We start from the raw sequence: 20,256 nt of genomic DNA on the forward strand, positions 1-20,256 counted from the left end.
CTTGGGGTTTTGGTGACAGTGGTGGTGTGATTTGAAGCTCGTGTTTTTCTCTGTGCAGGTGGGCCAGGGTCGTGACCCTAGGCCTGATGAATACAGACATGATTTTAGTACCTCCTTCTTTCTCATGCTTTCCTGTTGTTTGGACAGACTGCTAGCTGGCTTTGCAGAAGTTGCTTTGGCTTCCTTTTGCCTCTTTGCCTGGGAGCTCCTTGCCTCTCTCCTGATTCACAGGTGTTGTTTGGGGGCGTGTCAGCCTTTGTTTGTAGTCTGAGAAAGGGAAGCATGCTGTTTTCGTGGAGTCATTGGACAAGTGACTTGTGAGTGGCACAGTGCATTCCGCATCAAAGTGTGATGTACATTTTTAGTCATCTGCCCTGCTCAATCATTTCTTTCTGTTTTCTGCGTTTTCCTCTTGGGTGCTGGGAGGAGCTTAAAAAGGGGCATGGGGGGAGGAGTCTTCTTTGGATATTGCTGCTTATGATGATGTGTATGTTGGATTGTATGCCTTTATCTTTATTTATTCATCCACAGAAACAAGCGGGTTTTGAAAACCAAAAGGAGAAGGGGTGCGAGAGGAGGCCAGGATCCGGGCCTCCATCCTCACGGGAGCCAAGAGGCAGCGAGGAGATTGCCTCCCACCCCGACCAGCGCCATGGGGCCCGACTGCCCACCGCCTCCCCCTCCCCCTCCGCCCAACAACAACAACAACAACAACTCCAAGCCCAGCGGCCACAAGAGCACCTGTGTGCCCAACGTGAGCGAGCGCAGGCGGGAGGAGATCTCCGAGGAGATCAGCAGCCTCAGGGAGAAGGTCAGCCGCCAGTGCCAGGACAACAGCAGCCTGCACGAGCAGATGGAGCCCCCCGCAGAGGAAGAGGAGGGAAAGGAGGAGAAAGCGCAGGAGCAGCTGCAGGAGCCACCACAGCAGGAGTCGCCACAGCAGGAGCCCCCACAGCCACAGGCACAGCCACAGCAGCCACAGCCACAGCAGCCACAGCCACAGCAGCCACAGCCACTGCCACTGCCGCTGGAGCCCGAGGAGGAGGACGAGCTGGAGCTGCGTGGGGCAGCGGCGGCTGCCGCTCCCCCACCCCCCATCGAGGAGGAGTGCCCCGAAGACCTCCCGGAGAAGTTCGACGGCAACCCAGACATGCTGGCTCCCTTCATGTCCCAGTGCCAGCTCTTCATGGAGAAGAGCACCCGAGATTTCTCCCTGGACCGCGTGCGCGTCTGCTTCGTGACCAGCATGATGACGGGCCGGGCAGCACGGTGGGCCTCAGCCAAGCTGGAAAGATCCCACTACCTGATGCACAACTACCCAGCCTTCATGATGGAGCTGAAACATGTCTTCGAAGACCCTCAGCGTCGAGAGGCAGCCAAGCGCAAGATCCGTCGCCTGCGCCAGGGCATGGGGTCGGTGGTCGACTACTCCAACGCGTTCCAGATGATCGCCCAGGACCTGGACTGGAACGAGCCCGCTCTGATCGATCAGTACCACGAGGGCCTCAGCGACCACATCCAGGAGGAGCTGTCTCACCTGGAGGCTGCCAAGACCCTGTCCGCACTCATCGGCCAGTGCATCCACATCGAGCGCAGGCTGGCCCGGGCTGCTGCGGCTCGCAAGCCCCGCTCCCCACCGCGTGCGCTGGTGATGCCCAACGTGTCTGGCCACCACCAGGTGGACCCCACCGAGCCCGTGGGGGGCGCCCGCATGCGCCTCACCCAGGAAGAGAAGGAGCGGCGTCGCAAGCTGAACCTGTGCCTCTACTGCGGCACCGGCGGCCACTATGCCGACAACTGTCCTGCCAAGGCCTCCAAGTCTTCACCGGCGGGAAACTCCCCGGCCCCGCTGTAGAGGGACCATCAGCGACCGGGCCGGAAAGAATAAGGTCCCCACAAGATGATGTGTCATCATCACCACACCTGCAAGTCATGCTCCAGATACATCTCCCGGGCCGACACGCCCTGTTTGTCCGAGCCATGATCGATTCTGGTGCTTCTGGAAACTTCATCGATTACGAATATGTCGCCCAAAACGGAATTCCTCTGAGAATTAAGGACTGGCCAATACTCGTGGAAGCCATCGATGGGCGCCCCATCGCCTCGGGCCCCATCGTCCATGAGACACATGACCTGATTGTAGACCTGGGAGACCACCGCGAGGTGCTGTCATTCGACGTGACTCAGTCTCCCTTCTTCCCCATCGTCCTGGGAATGCGCTGGCTGAGCACCCACGACCCCAACATCACCTGGAGCACACGCTCCATTGTCTTCGACTCTGATTACTGCCGCTACCACTGCCGCCTCTACGCGCACCTGCCGCTGCCGCTGCCGCTGCCGTCCTCGCACCATACCATCTACTACCCGGTAGAAGGCTACCGTGTGTACCAGCCCGTGCGCTACTACTACGTGCAGAATGTCTACACTCCAGTCGACGAACACGTCTATCCTGACCACCGGCTGGTGGACCCCCACATTGAGATGATCCCTGGCGCGCACAGCATCCCCAGCGGGCACGTGTACTCCCTGTCGGAACCTGAGATGGCGGCGCTGCGAGACTTCGTGGCCAGGAACGTGAAGGATGGGCTCATCACCCCCACCGTCGCCCCCAACGGGGCCCAGGTCCTGCAGGTCAAGAGGGGCTGGAAGCTGCAGGTGTCTTACGACTGCCGTGCCCCGAACCACTTCACTATCCAGCACCAGTATCCTCGCCTGTCCATTCCCAACCTGGAGGACCAAGCGCACCTGGCGACCTACACCGAATATGTACCTCAAGTGCACGGCTACCACCCCACCTACACCACGTACCCCACCTACCCTGTGGGATTCGCCTGGTACCCCGTCGGCCGAGACATGCAGGGGAGGTCGCTCTATGTGCCTGTCATGATCACTTGGAACCCGCACTGGTACCGCCAGCCACCAGTGCCCCAATACCCGCCGCCGCAGCCGCCGCCCCCACCACCCCCACCGCCGCCACCGCCGCCGCCACCGCCCCCCTCCTACAGCGCCATGTGAGCACTCACTCCTCCCCGACCCCTGCCCCAACCACGTCGTGCCCTTCGGGACCTCCACCCTCCAGACTGACTCTCCTGTTCACTGCTTCTCCATCACTGACTGTGTGCTAAAAGGTGGACTGGCGGGCATGCCCACCTCAACTGCCAATCTAAAAGTTTACCTTCCAGCCAAGCGTGGAAGCCTGAGCCTTGCCCGCCGAGACCTCCTTCAGCATCTGAATTTCAGGCTGCCAAATTTCTTTGAGGAGAAGCTGAAGCAACACAGGAAGTGCTGATTTCTTTAAGGAGGGGAGAGGTGGGGAGGATTTTGACCTCTCGCAGTCATGGTACTCTGCTGTACCTCACCCGGGGACCGACGCCTTATGAAGGAAGCCACATTTACTGGTGCAGTGTGCAAAGGCTTCCGTGATGCTTATGCTGCACCTTCAGAAACTTCACCACCTTCGAACTCCACCTTCATGGTTCCGTTAATTCTCATGGAACAGCAGTGTGACCAGTTCTCCCAGGAGCGGGCAACACCCCTGCAACAGGAAACACCTCAGGCCTGAAAAGGAAGTGCTCTCGTTCTCTCTCTCAGACAGACTCTTGTGTGTTGAGAGTGTGCCTTCACATCCTGGTGCAAATCACATGTACCCAAGAACTCTGGCTTGACTCAACATCTTACCATCATCATGCCAGGAATAGCTTCCACCAAGTGTCAAAACCTGGTAGCTCCAGGTGTGCTATTTGTCTGTGAAGTGTCATGACTGCCTGTCAGTCACCAGCCGAGGGCTACAGAATAGCAAGTTGGTAGGACTCCTGAATCCCGCACCCAGCTCTTCAAAGACTGAGTTTGTTGTTTCCAACGCGTTGTGGTGCTCCAGAGGGAATCCCCCTGGCTGTTGGTGATGGGTTGGAACAGCACCAGCATCTGGAAGCATCTCTCTCTGCCTCCATATGCATCTGGGCATTCTATCTCAGTTCCCTCGCTGGGCTGTGCCATCAGGATGCAGAGGGATGTCACCGCTTGAAAAGGATCAGAGTCTGCTTAAAGGAAAGGGTCCCTCTCTAGAGGATGGCGCCAACATGATGCTATCAGTAGGTGAAAGGCCAGTGGCTCAGAACAACAGACAACACACAGTTGTCTCGGGTCCAGTGACCCCTCTGGAGTTACCTGGACCCTCTGTGCTAACCTGGGACTGCCTGACTTCTTTAGCCTGGTCCCTTGCTGCTACCTTGAAGTTTTTGTTTAACCTCTTTGTGTTTGATTCCTTACTACTGCCATTAACCCTGCCGCAGGATCTGTGCCATCATCCTGCTTGGTTGGTCAGACTCCATTTTGCTGCCATGCACGGAGATGAAAGAGGCAGGCTTCATGGAGTGTGTTTCAACACACACACAAGGCCTCCTGTTGCCAACATGCAGTTTGAGCAGTAGAGACATAGTATGGTTGACCTTTCAAATTGCTGTCATGAAGAGGAGTCTAATGGTGAAGTTTCCTTTCTCATTAACCTCATCCTCACGTATTCATTATCACTTACCCCTCCCTCTTGCATGTTTGAATATTTTTTAGCTGTAGTAATGTCCCTTGACAGTCTTTTTAAGTGGTGATTCTGCTTTCAAAAATTTCCATTGAATAACAAAGAACTAATTGTTATTGATAAGCTAAGAAAAAAAGTGATGCATACCATCTCCTAAAGTGTTTCTTTACTGTGAACTTCTTACAACACTGTGAATGAGGGGCTCCTCACAACTGGAGTGTTTATAGTTGTTCATCTTTTAATCTGATAATATCAAATATTTCAATTTTATCAATTGGCTTTTTAAAAAAATCACACCAAAGGATCTACCAGTTAAATGAAGAAACCTAATTGGCTACTTGTTTAATCTAAAGCCAGCTTCTTTTTTTTTCTTCAATGGAATTAGAAAGCTTGTCTATCCCTCGTATATTTAGAATAATTACTTTTACAATGGTGCATTTGTGCTTCTGGACTCTTTTGAAGCGTTACTTCAGTTTACCTCAAATCAATCCATCCTCCATACCTTTGAACTCGCGCTGTTCAGTGTCAGCCTTTACAAGCACTGACTGATCTGCAAGCTGCAGAGGTGCCTAGACCCCGGCCTCACTCTGCAGCACCCCTGCCCCCACCCTGGCATGTGTACACGGACATTTGCCACCACCGCAAGCAGAAGCCTGGAGAAGTTGGCCAGCAACAACAACAGCAGTCAGGGAGAGCATGCAGGTGTGAGTTCATGACTCACCAAGTCCCTGGCACACATCTGGCTGTTTCCTGAAGCTTGGATGGACTTTCTGGCAGTGTGTACAATGCTGTATTGCTGTGTGTGTTGTCTATAAGTACTAGATGTTAATGATAAGTAATCCCAAATTTATTGTTCCATCATATTGGCATTTTGACTAAGTTTCCTTTCATTCAATTTGTTTTTTTTTTTTTTTTTTGGTTGTTACTGATCAAATTTGTTAATTCGATCCTTGAAATTTGTTTTTACATGTTCCAACAAAAATGTCTTTATTTTCGTTAAGAAAGGAACAAGCAAAGCATAAAGAAGATGGAGAAGGAGTAAAACAAAATCTGAAGGTGATATACAAATCAAAACATCAGAATTATTAGCAAAACCAATAGTTGAGAAACAATCTGAGAAAATTAATTATCTGAGAAACAATTTGAGAAAATTAATTGGCTTTTGGCGAAAATTTACATTGTTTGTTAATTAAAACAAGGAGAGAGAAGATCTCAGCTCTCCCATGGTTAAGTAAGCAAGCTTAGAGAGAACTAGCTAAGGTCATCATGCTAGGATATTGAAACAGGAAGTTGGAAGCGTTCATGAAGGGTCAGTTTAGTTTGAGCAATGAGGTATTTGTAGTTGATTAGATCTTGTGTGGTTACAGATGTACAAAATAAGAGAGGCACCATTGATTAGTGCAGGCTGGCATTCTGTTGAGTTTGCAGGTACCTCCAGGACTCCTGAATTGATCCAGTTGTCATCGCCACAGACGTCTAACATCAGACAAGACTGGCAACAGAGGACCCCAGGCTGGAAGGAACTGGGCAGCAGTGAAAGACCACCCCTGTAGAGGAAGACATGCCCGCTGAAAGCTGGAAGAACATCTACCCAATGGACTGGAAGTTCTTTGTTGTTGTTGCAGATTGTAGAACGCTTTTGAATTTTGAATTGGTCTGTGGCAAATTTCATTTTTTTTCTTTTATGTAATCGCTTTAGGTAATTAGGGGGATACATATAATCATTAGTATTTAGGGTGGGAGGGTCTAGTAGTGATCTTAAGTGGGAGGGTTTGCTTAGGAAGTTAGGATTCTATCATGTATTAGCTATTTCGATAAGTGTACTACTTACTTGTGACCCCTTACCCTTTCTGTCCTTAAAACTTTCCAGTAAATTTGGAGGGAACTACAGGGAGATCAACCTGTTTTAAAATGAATTGGACATGGATAAAACCCTAATGAAACATCAAAAGTGATTTAATTGAAAATTCAATAGATGCCCTAGGTGTTGTTAACTCTAGGGAGTTACATTCTGAAAATTACACAATATCAAGATACTGTTGAGAAATTTGTTGTTGGAATGATAATAAATGTATGTTCACCTTTGAGAAATTTGTGATTGGAATGATAATAAATGGATGCTCAATAGTTATGAAAATTACAGGAAAATTATGAATAAAAATCCTTGTTTTGTCCCTGTTAGTAACTCTCCCTCCCTATTCCTAACCATTTCCCCTACCATCCCACCCCAACCCTCACCCCTCCTTCAATTATTGCTGTATTCTCTTTACTCTGTATTTCTATTTACTAATACTGTATTGCTGTTATAACAAAATATTCAATAAAGATTTAGTGGTTAAGTGCACATTGTGTCCTGATCATTTCAGCGTCACCAGCCTCAGATGAAGGGGCTAGCATAGTGGGAATGTGGTGGGGAGTCAGGAGGGTGGGAGGGTCAGAGTTGGGTGGGGAGGAATAAGGGGTTCTTAACAACACATCAGTCACACAACCCCAGATCAGGTGTGTGCCCGAATACTCCAGCGAATCAGTGTATTTTACGCTATCACAAAATAAAACTAATAACTACTCGCAAATCCAGTGATATAGTAAAAACATACTTTAAGTAGTAATTTCACTTGTAATACTTGACATTAATTGATAGGGAGGGTGGAACTGTGGAGTGGGCTAAAAGGGCAGTGGGGAGAGGCGTAGGAACAGGAGTGAGAAGGTGGGGGGTGGAGGTGGTAATAGGAGGAACACATCAGTCACACAACCTAGGAACAATTGTAAACCCAGAATACTCTAGGAAGTCAGGTAAGGCATCTCAGCTGCAAAAGGTTATATTGTAAGTAAGCTACCAACTAATAGCAATATCAGTCACATAATAAAACTCTTGGAATACTTGACATTAATTGATCGGATGGGACAATTGAGGTGGGGGTGGGGATAGGGTGGGTGGGGCAGTGGAGAGGGTAGAGGGAAAGGAGTGAAGGTGGGAAGGTGGGGTGGAGGTCAGTTTGGGTTGAGGGTAATGAAAGGATACACCAGTCACACAACCTAGATCATGTGTGTATCTGCTTACTCAAGCAAATCAACAAATTTGTTTCCTCTATGAAATACTGATATCTAAAACAGCCATCAGTTAGTAGGGACCGATGACATCATGCAAGAAACCTATAAGGGGAGGGGGAGAGATGGGAGTTGGGGTGGTTTGAGTTGGAGGTGATGATACAATGAGTACATTGATCATACCACCAAGATTGTGCACTCCAGTTCTCCAGAAAACCAGTCAAGTTGCAAAATACTAATAAAATGACACTAATATGTAAAATACAACCCGCAGTTAGTGATCTGGTGACATCATCTATGAAGCTTTATATCAATTTCACTTGTAATCCTTAAGATTTATTAATAAGAGTAGAGTGGGACATTTTAGGAAATGGAATGAGAAAATGGAAGGATGGGGCAGTAGGGCGAATCAGAAGGGTGGAAGAGGGTTTGAGGTTGGGAAGGGGCTAGTGATATGAAAACTACATCCATTACACCATCCAGAGTACTCCAAAACATTAATAAGTAAACTGTTACACCAGCATTACATTATCATGTAACATTAGTAATTAATGATCCAGTGGCATTCTGTTAAGCTTTTTAATATCAGTTTTACTTAGAATAATTGATACTTATTCATTGGCCCTGGAAGCAGGGCGGGGGGGTGGGGAAACAGGATGATGTAGCAGGAGTGAGAAAAGGAAGGGGGCGGAGAGGAGGAGGGGCAAGGAGAGTGGGGGCATGGAGAGAGCTAATTGAAAGGGTGAAAGTATAGGGGTCAGTATGAGAAGGGGATGTCAGTTTGGTATAAGGTACACATACAGCCCTGGATCAATTGTGTACCCAGAATGCCCCGTGGCAACACCAACACCAACACTTACTGAAACTGTGATTGGGAACAGGTCGTGTTGATCCAGGCTGCACCCAAGAATTGAGAGTGACCAGGCCACAACATCCACCAGCACACATAAAGGCTGAGAGTGGGGGTAGAGGCCTAGCACCCACTGGCACATGTGAGATCTGGGTCTGGGAATGGGCCTGGTGGGGGAACTTGGGGAACTGCCCTGGTGAGCTGTAGCCCCCAGTGGTGAGCACACGAATCAGGACTGGGTATTGGTCAGGTGGGGCAAGGCTGTTCCACTTGTTGGCAGCCGTGTAGTTTGGCTCAGGGGGCAGGCCAGGTAGGGCCAGGCCAAATCGTAGCACACTGGCATGTGCAGGAGCCAGGATGAAGTGTGAGCCATACTGGGCTAGGCTATCATACCTATTGGTTTGCATGAAAACCACGGATGGGGATAGGCTGGGCAAGGCTAGGCTGCAGCACCCCCCAGCAAGAGTTGAGATTGGGGTAGGCCAGACTGGGCCAGACTGCGCTATCAAATGACAAGGGTGAAGATGGGGATTAGGCCTTGCCAGGTTGAGCTGGAGCAACTACTGGTACACACAAGGTCTGTGGCTATGTACAGGCATGATAAGATAGCTAAAGGGATGCTCCTGCTGGGCTGTGGCTGCCATTGGTGAGCACAAGAGCCAGGAATGGGGGCAGTCTATGCTGAACATGGTGCAACATTTCTCAGCATGTGTGTAAGCTGGGTCTGGGCATTTGCAGACTGAACTTGGCTCCAGGACCCACTGGCACTTGTGAGATCCAGAGTGGGTGTGGGATAGGCAGGGCTGGGTTGTGGGACCCACTGATCTACATGAGAGCTAGGTCTAGGGGTAGACCAGGCAAGGCTGGGCTGCAGCACCCATGAGAGAGCCAGAATGGATTTGGGCTGCTCAGGCAAAGCCACAGTACCTGGCAATGAAGGTCAGGACTAGAGATGGGCCAAGTCAGCTGAGCCAAACACCCACCATTATGCGCAAGATCGACAATTGGAAGCTGGTCTGATAGGGAAGCTTGGGAAACTCCCCTGTTAAGTTGCAGCCCCAGCTAGTGAGTGCAAGAACTGAGGCTGGGGGCAGTCCAGGCCAGGCTGGGCTACCATATCTATTGGCATTCATGTGGGTCATCTCTAGGGGTGGGCCGGAGTGGGTCAGTCTGCAACATTCACTGGCAGATGTGAGAGAGTTGGGATAGGGTGCAGGCCAGGCCAGGTTGGGACACAACACCAACCAGTTCACATTAGGGCTGGAACTAGGGACTGGCCAAGCAGGGTAAGGCTGCAGCACCCCCTGGAACTGGGGACAGAGTGGTCAGAGCTAGGCTGCAGCACCCGTTGGCATATGCCAAGGTTAAATGGGCCATGCCTTACTAGGCTGCAACACCCACCAGTACATGCAAGAACCCAGGCCAGGAATGAGCCTGTTGAGCAGGCCCAAGACATCTCCCTACTGAGCCACTGGGGAGCATGAGAGCTGGGACTGGAGGTGGTCTAGGCTGCGCAGAGCTACAACTGTAAGCTGGGTCTGGGAGAGGGCTAGTCTAGGCCACTGCATCCACTGGCGCACACAGGAGCCAGGGTAAGTGTTGACTTGCTGGGCTTTGCCGCAACATCCCCTGGCAAGTGCAGGGACAGGATGCAAATTGTGTCAGGCTAAAGCACAGTAGCCCCTGGAAGGTGTAAGATGGGATTGGGAGTGGGTCTAGTAGGGAACCTGGGCATTTCTGTGGTGGGCTGCAGCTCCCACTGGTGGGCATGAGAGCCAGGCTTGGGACAAACCAGCATACCCACTGGCACACATATGAACTGGATCGTTGAGTAGGATGAGCTGAGCTAAACTGCAATACCCATAGATGTATACGAGATAGGCCAACTGAGATGCAGCATGGACTGGACTAACCTGTTGTATATACTGGCATGTGTAGGCACCAGGCCTGGAGAGTGGGCCTGGCTGGTGTTACTTGGGGTTGCCCCAATTAGACTGCAGTTGCTCCTGGTGTGCATTGTGGCCATTCTGTGGCAGGCTGAATTGGGCTGGTCTGCAGAACCCATAGGCTTGCCTGGGACATGGGGCTGGGGATGGATTTGACCAGACAATCTCCACCAGTGTGTGTGCAGTGTGATGAGGGGGTAGACTGAACTGGAGCCTGTACTGGCTGGCACATCCAAGAGTCAGGTCTGGGCTCATCTCAGATGAGGTTTCTTAAGGGACTCCCCAAGTAGGCCACTGGACTCAAAACTCTGGCCACAGGGACAATCATGGGATTTGTTGTCCAACCTTGGAGTGCATGTATTGGGACTGGACCTCCTTGCTTGCTGATGCCTGTGCAGTGGACAGCATTCCCAACTATACGTGGGGGACAAGATGGCTAGCTCATGGATGTCTGCAAAGGACAGTGAGCACCATGTTATTATATGGAGAACAGAATGGGTTGGACAGTCCTTCTGGCTGAGCTTTGGCAGTGGGTATCAGGTGAGTGGATACATTGTGGTGGACCCTGGCAGCCAACCGACCAGATGTTGCAGTCATTTGGGAGTAAAACAGCAGATAGAGGACTCTCCCTCATCTCTCTGTATCTGTTGTCCTGCTCCCCCATCTTCCTCTCTTTATCCCCATAAATATGCCTTTCAAATACTCTAGCAAATTTCAGACGTATCAAGAAGTATGTGAAGGAAGAAGAATACGTTGGTATAGGAGATTAAACAAAACAGTCATAAAAAACTAAAACAAGTGGTTTTTTTTAATTCCTAAGAATCTCCATAACACAATGGTCATATTTGGTCCACCCCTCATTCATTTGGTGTCAGGAAATCCAGCTCCTGGTGCTAATATCTGGGGAGGGTTCATTGGCTGCATTGCAGAATGGCCAAGAAGCAAACATGGGCAAAGAGAGTTCAAACACACGGGGTGGCCTCCTTTTTGTTAATTTGCTTTTGTGGTGACTCACCTAGTCCCATAAGAGCTAACCTAGTCCCCCTAGGCAGCATCAGCCTCTTGCATGGATACTACCCCATGCTATCGCTATCTCCTTAACTGCCTCAATACTGTTGCATAGGGCAAATAAGCCTCAGTGTGAGTTTTGACCATATTCAAACCATTGTGCTAACTTACCAGCCAAAGCACCTGAGACTTTTCCAGAGAAATAAGCATCCAATCCCCAATCCTTTCCTTCTTTTGTGGTTTCTTTGAGTATATGCAGAGAACAGTTCAGGATGAGTAGACAAATGTCCAATAATTTATATTTTTTTAAATATGTAAGGCAGTAGGCTACATTTTGAGGGTCATTAGACTGGGCACAATGTATCTGATGAGTGGGCAACCATGGTACCGCAGCTGCTCTTATCCTGTATAGTTGCCCAAGTCATTTGAAAGGAGATACCGTTTAATTATTTTATACAAAAGATATTGTGGAATATTTGTGTTGTTTTTCCTCTGTGGGTGTCTCTTCTGGGTGCACTTCAGCAGGAAGCTGGATCAGAAGCAGAGCTGGGACTCTGACCCAGGCAGTCTGTTCCAGAGTGTGTCCTCAGCAGCACTTTAACTGCTACAACCCTTGCCCACTTCAGAACTGACATTTTAGAGGATGCTGTGGCAGATTGGCATGACTGCATCCAAATATGTATTACAGCCTGCAGGTTTTTCTTACAGAGTAACATGGACTTAGCTCCAGAGAGGCAGAGTCTGTGTTCCCTCCTCTTGAACTTGAACTGACCTCTGTAACTACCTCAGCTCTAAGAAAAAGTGGAAGTGACCGAGCATGACTTCTGAATCCAGACCATAAAAGGTTTTTGATCTTCTGCCTACCTGTCTGAAATGCTTCCCCTTCAGGGAATCCAGACTCAGTATGCGGAAGGCATTCAAGTGGCTATTTTGAGAAGTTCATTTAAAGAGAAATTTAGGCCCTAAGGACGTCATTCTGCTAGCCAGGAGGATGAGGTATCTTGGAAATGGATCCCTAGCCCTCAATAAAATAAACTTCAAGATGTTTGAAGCTGAGAGCTTATCAAACTTATGACCAGCAGGAACCATGAACAATAATATGTAACTGCTGTTGTTCTAAATCACTGATTTTTAGGGTGATTGGCTATGCACATTATTAAATAGGTGCTAAGAAATCTTAATGTTCAATTGATATTTGTTCATAAGGGGTAGAAAACGAAAATCATCATTGAATCCCTATCTCACATTTTACAGAAAAGTAAAATCCAAGTGCCTCTAATAAAAAAAATTCCAGAAATCCTAGAATTTAATTTAGGGTTTTAGAAACTCTAGAAGAAAAATGTGAAAATATCTTAATGATATCGGGACAGGGAAAGAGTCCTTTTTTTTTTTTTTTTTTTTTTTTTTTTTCTTGAAAGAGAAAAAGAAGAGGTAGTGAAAGGAGAGATACTCCATCTGCTGGTTCACTTCCCAAATGGCCCAGAGCTCTGCTAGTCTGAAGCTGGGCATCAGGAGCTTCTTCCTGGTCTCCCAGGTGCGTTGTAGGGGCCCAGCACTTAAGCCATCCTCTGTTGCCATGAGCAGAGAGCTGATCAGAATTGCAGTAATGGGGATTCGAGCCAGCACCCCTATGGACTGCCTGAGCCTCAGGTGGAGAGTTATCTCACAACCCACTGTGCTCGCCCTAGGAGATTCCTTAAACAAGACACAGAAATGCAAATGGGGCAGGCATTTGGCCGGCAGATAGGGTGCCATTGCACAGAACCTGTTCCTAGCTGTGGGTCTGGATTTTGGCTTCCTTTATATATTGGATTTCTGCCTTTGCTCCCTTGAATTCTGCCAAAGACCTGTTGACAATATTTTTGTGACATCATTTTTGGGTTCTTTTCTCTGTTTCATTGATCTGGGTATCTGTTCTTTTTCCAACATCACACTCTCCTAATTATTGAAATTTGCATTGAGTCTCGCCAGTGTTATTCTTCTGAGTTGTTTTTCTTCAGTATTCAAGGTCTTTGGCTTGTTCACAACAGAATCAGTTTATGCATGTTGACAAAATACGTAGCCAGGACCAGATTGGCATGTGCTTATATGCCAAGTTCGGAAGCTTATATCTTCACAGGATTGATATTTTTTAAAAGACATTATTTTTTTAAATTAAGACTTATTTTCTCTTTATTGGAAAGGGAGATCTACAGAGAGGAGGAGAGACAGAGATCTTGCTTTCACTAATTGGTCCTCCTAGTGGCCTCAATGGTTGGAGCTAAGCCGATCCAAAGCCAGGAACCAGGAGCTTCCTCCAGGTCTCCCATGCGGGTACAGGGTCCCAAGAACTTGGGCCATCCTCTGCTGCTTTCCCAGGCCAAAGCAGATAGCTGGATGGGAAGTGGAGCAGTGGGATTCGAACTGGTACCTATGTGAGGATGCCGGCACTCACAGGAGCATAAGCCAGTCCATCTATTGTGCCAGCCCCTTAAGATTTATCTTTTATTTTTCATTTGAAAGGCAGATTTACGGAGAGGAGAGACAGAGAGAGGTCTTTAATTTATTGGTTCACTTCCCAAGTGGCCCCAGGAACCGGAGCTGAGCTGTTCTAAAGTCAGGAGCTTCTGGTTCTCTCATGTGGTTTCAGGTGTGTGTGTCCTTGAACCATCCTCTGCTGCTTCCAAAGGGCAAAAGCAGGGAGCTGGATGGGAAGTGGAGCAGCCGGGGCGTGAACCGGCCAGGGTTCAGCCTACTATGCCCCACATTTTTTTTTTCAGATTTCCAGCATAGAATACTTTTCCATTCATTTATATCTCCTTTGGGTCTGCTTATTAGAATTTTTCTGCAAATATATCTGTACACTTTCGTTACGTTTATAGTACCTAAGTATTTCATTTTGTTGGTGCTTTTTAAGTTGAATTCTCATATGAATTCCTTATTTCCATTGTTACTATTATATACAGAAGTAATTAAGCATATAGGATTCTTAATTGCACATTAGCCTTGTATCCTGCAATCTGGCAATGCTTAGTTGCTAGTTTCAAGTGCTTTGTTTTTTTCTTTACATGGAGAAGTCAGCTGCACACCCAGTTATTTCTTCCTTCCAATGTGTACACTGCTTGCATCCTTTTCTTGTCTTATTTCACTGATTAAATTGTACCTGTGATCATGAGAAGTACTACTGAGTGTTGACATCTTTGCCCCAATATGGGTCCTAGGTGCAATGTATGCTTGTGTATTGAATTGGTGTGCATACTGAAATAAGCATACTAGTTGGTTGAGAAAAACCGTAGAATTCTTTTTTCTACGGTTTTTCTCAACCAACTAGTATGCTTGTGAGAACTTTATATCTGTATATTGAGAGGTGGTTGCTCAGTGGTATATCTTTCTTAAAAAGTTTTTATTTGATTTTGGTATTGGGGTGGCGCTCACTTCATATAGTACATTAGAATGTGTTCTTTGTGGTTCTGTTTTCTGAAAGACAATGTAGAGGAATAGTATAAACTCCTCCTTAACTGTTCAGTGATATTCATTTAGACCAAGAGATTTCTGTTTGGGGAGGCTAATAGTTAACGGATTTCCTCAGCAGATGATTCATGCAGGTGATCTGTTTGCCATTTTGTTAGTTCTGGTAGCATGTATTCTTCGGGAAACTGGCCAGGTACTGAAGTTGATTTAGGTGATGAACCTTCTTTGTACCTGTGATGCTGGTACTTTATGTCTTTTCTCTTTTTCTTTTTGATTAGTCAGATCATAAGCCAACCAAATTTGTCAAAATTATTGATTTTTTTCAAAGATTTATTTATTTCGTCCCAGCTTGGTAGCCTAGTGGCTAAAATCCTCACCTTTCATATGCCGGGATCCCATATGGATGCCAGTTTATATTCCAGCTACTCCGCTTCCCATAACGCTTCCTACTTGTGCCCTGGGAAAACAGTTGAGGACGGACCAAAGCCTTGGGATCCTACACCTGCATGGAAGACCCGAAAGAAGTTCCTGATTTGGATCAGTTCAGCTCTGGCTGTTATGACCACTTGGAGAGTATACCAGTAGATGGACCATCTTGCTCTCTGACTCTTCTCTCTGTAACTCTGACTTTCAAATAAAAAGTCAGTTACACAGAAAAAGACCATGAGAGAATGATCTTAAATCAGCAGGTTCACTCACCGGATGGCTGGCCCAGAACAACATATTATTGCATTGACTCAGAAGAATTAGTGTGGAATGGAACATCTTACTGCTGTAAGTTTCCTTCCTCCTTAGCCTGCTTAGCACTGGTTAGCAATAACATGTAAAGACAGAACAAAATGGAAATGACATCAGGAAACATTTCAAAATCTGGGGAAAAAGAATGAATTCAAAGTATTAGCATTTTCATTTTACTTGAGCCATCACATGCAGAAAACTGGAATTGAGATTACAGTAGCTGGACTTGAACCTACACCCTCTGATACGGGATGCAGGCATCTGAAGAAACATGTTAACTGCTCTGCCAAGCACCAGCCTCAAATGTGAATGTCTTTGTTCCATAGTACAGAGCCCATTCCAGTTCCCGTTGCTATGTTTCCTAGCCACCTTCCTGCTAAGGCAACTGAGAAGGCAGCATAAGATGGCCCAGTACATGAGTTCTTGCCAAACCCCATTGAGTCCAGGATGGAGTTTCTGGCTCCTAATTTTGACCTGGCCTTGTCCTGATTGTAGTAAGCACTTGGGGAGGATGTAGGATTTCTCTTCATGGGTGTCTCTTCATCTCTTTGTCATTCTACTTTTCAAATATATAAATCTCAAAAAAAAAAAAAAACCAGTAATCCAGACTGATCTTTTGGAAAAGCAAATAAGTTTGAAGACCTTCTTTATAACGTGATTACTAAAATAAAAACAAGATGACCGAATCTCTGGTCACATTGTGATATGAGTTATTTCGTTGTTTTAGACTAGATAGAAAAGGTTTCAACCAGTAATGTGATGAAGTCATTTGAATGGGAGTCTGAAATGTACAGTTTACTTTATGCATTTATTCAAAAAGAGAAAAATCAAAATTTGACCCAGTGAATTTTAAACATTCCTCTCCTTCACCTACTGGGATTTTTAAAACCAGGCAGGGTGGCCTAACAGTTAACCAAGAGAGGCAGTCGGGAGACAAAGATGTAATCAATGAATAAATTTAATTTAAAAAAAAAAAGAAAGAAAATGATTGCTCTGCAGGAGACAGCTTTTGCAAGTCAAGACTGCAGCAGCCAGACAAAGCCGTGAGAATGCTGGGGATTTAGTAGGAGCACTTTCGATATTCTTAAAGATTACAAACTTTAAAATATGAAAGTCTATCTTCTACCCAAGATCAGTTCTGTCTTCTCCCTGTCTGCTGCAGGTGTTGGGAAGTGAACCAGAGAGCGAGAGGACTCATCTCTTTGCTTTCAAATAAAGTGAAAACGAAGGATAGAAAAGTTTTAAAATCTTTTTAAACTGCTCTAGAAGATACAATGTGAAAATAATGCAGACTGTAGTCAAGTTCAAAGGTTTGTGAAGATAGACAGGAAGACAATTTAATATCTTAGGGGAGAAAATTTAAACCAGGTGATCTAAAAGCAAGCTGACAGCAGCTATAGTGAGAGACAAGTGTGGCCACATTCTGCTTTATGTCAATAAAACGCTTCTGACAGTCATTATTTCTGCACAAATGTGTTAGCAGGAACCTACTTCGAATCTCTTTAATTAGGAAAACTTACGCTAACCAACCACTCAAAGCTTCCAAACAATTTCTTAAAATACAAAAAGCAGTTGCCGATGAGTGGCAGATCCTAATGCCAGGAAGGGAAATTATTACATGTTGTAAGTATGCAGTGCCTGTCTTACATCATGAACCTTCCAGAAGTCACATCCTTCTCACTGACTTTATGTCTTTCAAGCCTTTCGCACTGACTTTGTCATCCTGTCCACTGAGTTTGGATTACAACTTGAGTTTTTTTCCTTCTCATTATTTTGGTTAAAATGATCACATTGAGTGTTGGGGACATAAATAATGCATACACATCCTTCACATTAACACCAGCCAGAAATAATATATGGAGAGAAACAGGAGAGTATGTCTTTATGAAGTTAGGGGTATTGTAAAAGCAAGAGGCATTCTATGGGGAATATCTTAGCTGAGGAGAGAATTCTGTGGCTATGCCAGACAGGAAATCTGTGGTTGAAATACATGGACTTGAATTTTTTTAGAACACCCGTGCCCCCCCGTGCCTCATCCTCTCTTTAAAGGCAGAGTGATTACAGCTGAGGATGCATTCAGAGTTGTTTATAATTTGTCCTTAACCGGGAAGGGAATTCTGGGTCAGGCCACAACATGCATTAGTACTGAGGAGAAAATGTTATGTGAGAGCAGCCAGTGACAGCATGATTTTGGCAACCTGAGTTATCTGGAGTGGTCAAACTCATAGAAATAGAAAGCAGAAAGGTAACCATGGGTGGGCTCAGGAAGAGGGGAAATGGAGTTTAAAGCTTGGAGTTTAATGATATAGAGTCTTGGTTTGAGAATGAGGTCAGTTGTAGCACAATGTGAATATACTTTACTCACCTAGACATAAAGATGCTGTTTGGCATTATGCATTTTTCATCATAAAAAAGAAAAAAAGGAAGGAAGAAAAAGAGTCAGTCTAGAACTTCAACTTACTCAGAAGTTGTCTCCAAAAATTTCTTACGTTTAAAATATCTATTTGGCATTGTGCCCTGCACTGCCCAGATTAGTGAACAATATGATCAGGATAGTTAAAGGTGGCCCCAAGAAGCCAAGGTGCAAAATGTCCACTTGTATCTTCTTTGTGTAGTCATGTCAAGAGGAACATAAGGAGAAAAACCTAGAGGTTCCTGTGAATTGCTCAGAAATTTCCAGAAAGTGCTCTGAGAGGTCAAAGACAATGTAGGAAAAGAGAAATTAAATTTGATGAGAGTTGGCAGATAAAGTGTGCTGTGTTCGGGAAATGAAGGATTATGGACCAGCTAAGGGAGGCAAGAAAAAAAGAGACCTAATGCCCCTAAAAGACCGCCATCTGAATTCTTCCTTTTCTGTTCAGGATTTCACCCCAAGTTCAAATTCACCAAACCCTGGAATCTCCACTGGCGATGTGGCCAAGAAGCTGGGCGGGATGTGGATCAACCTGAGTGACAGTGAAAAGCATCCATACATCACTAAGGCAGCAAGGCTGAAGACGTGCCAGAAGGCTGTCACTGACTCTAAGTCTAAAGGAAAGTTTGATGGCGCAAAGGGGCCTGCCAAGGTTGTCCAGAAAAAGGTGGAAGCGGAGGAGGAGAAAAATGAATAAAAACAGCAATGCCAATAAATTATCTCTTTAGTGACTCAGGTTCTTTGCACTGTAGGAAAAATTTAGGAGTGTGCATAAAACATTTAAGAAAGAAAGCTCCAGGTATCAACTATTTTGCATAAAGAAATTTTGCTATTTGCCTCTATAGTTTCTAATTTTAAGAATTGTTACTACCTGGGTGCATTTATGTATTAAGTACTGGTCCTCCCACAGACACTGGGAGGTAGGGGCCTTGTCTCCAGCTGTTTTCTGTCACCCACAGTATGTTCTTTGGGCAGCCTTGAGGTTTGTCCCACAGGCAATTTAAGCAGAGCCAGGTTAACCTCTGGGATGCAACCTTGAGCTGTTAGAAACTGATAGTGTTTGTTCACTTCTTTAAAGCCTAGTTTGTCTTCTTAGTTTTGTAATTCCATCTCATTTTTAATTTATTTAATATTAATTACATTGCATTATGTGACACAGTTTCATAGGCTCTAGGATTCCCTCCACCACTCCCCATACCCTCCCCCCATGGTGGATTCCTTCAATTTGGTGCAATATTACAGTTCAAATTCAGTCAAGATTCTTTCATTGCAAGCATATACTAAGCATAAAGTCCAGCATCTTATTGTCCACATAAATTCAATGGTTTCTTGCGGAGACCATATCTGGTCTGAAGGCAGAGCTGGCAGAAATATCATCCCGATCAATTAAAAGCCACAACATAATATCAACAACAATTTACAACATTATGGGATTATTTGACATGGAATTGAGTAACCAATATGTTAAAAAATGCAGGTTCTCAACCACATCCTGTGCCTACTGCATTGACATTTCAATTTTAGTTTATATACAACCAGCTTCTATACACCTTAAAATGATTATAGGGTACTATTCAGCTGTCTCGCATCTATTTTCATTTTAGTATTTAGCAGTTTGTAGTGTTGAAGCTTAATTTTACTGAACCTGGCAGATTTTAGGATAGTCTAAACTGGCTTATAACTCTGACAACGCATATATCAACAGATGAAATGTAGAACAGTTTAGGGAGGGGTGTGCAGAGAAATCTTTAATACCTTAGTGAGGATATGTAATTCCATTTCTTAATATGAACTTGCATAATTGATTTAGGTTTGTGAAAATGAATTGAACTCTTCTTAAATTTATGCACATTCTTGCTCAATTCTGATAGTTTAATTGGGATTAAGAGAATAAGTAAGGGTGGCCTGGTGTGATAACATTTTAATAGCTCATGCCTCCTGGAGCCAGCTCTGGGCTGTGGTGCCTAGCAAAGACATTTTTCAGTAGCTCAAAATGTCTTACTGGTCACCCTCTGTATATGGGTTACTGCGTTTGTATTATTGTCAGTTTAAAAGAATAACACAGGACTGACCAGCCAGAGAAATCCAGATGTGCCCAGGTGAAGTGATCTTACAGGAGACCTCCCTTCTACTTAGCCCATTTCCATCATCTCTGTGCTGCAGCCAGCAATAAGAGCAGATCCAACGGCTTTTCCCACTACAAAACTTTTTCTGGCTGGCTTGGAGTTGCGGCCACGTATAAGTGATATTGACTGATTTCCTTGTGAGA

The 20,256-nt window shown here is 45.9% G+C and overlaps 1 protein-coding gene and 1 pseudogene across 2 annotated transcripts; both read left to right on the plus strand.

Moving 5' to 3' along the window:
- Positions 1-531: 531 nt before the first annotated feature.
- PEG10 (paternally expressed 10) lies at positions 532-3,146 on the plus strand. 2 transcript variants are annotated; one of them, NM_001302512.1, is given in 1 exon segment: positions 532-3,146. In NM_001302512.1, coding segments are annotated over 1 exon segment (2,364 nt in total). In that variant the 5' UTR covers positions 532-652; the 3' UTR covers positions 3,016-3,146.
- Positions 3,147-18,117: 14,971 nt separating this feature from the next.
- Positions 18,118-18,684, plus strand: LOC101519845 (high mobility group protein B3-like; annotated as a pseudogene).
- Positions 18,685-20,256: the final 1,572 nt, after the last annotated feature.

The sequence above is a fragment of the Ochotona princeps genome, chromosome 20 (assembly GCF_030435755.1).
Source record: "Ochotona princeps isolate mOchPri1 chromosome 20, mOchPri1.hap1, whole genome shotgun sequence".
Classification (NCBI taxonomy): Eukaryota; Metazoa; Chordata; class Mammalia; order Lagomorpha; family Ochotonidae; genus Ochotona; species Ochotona princeps.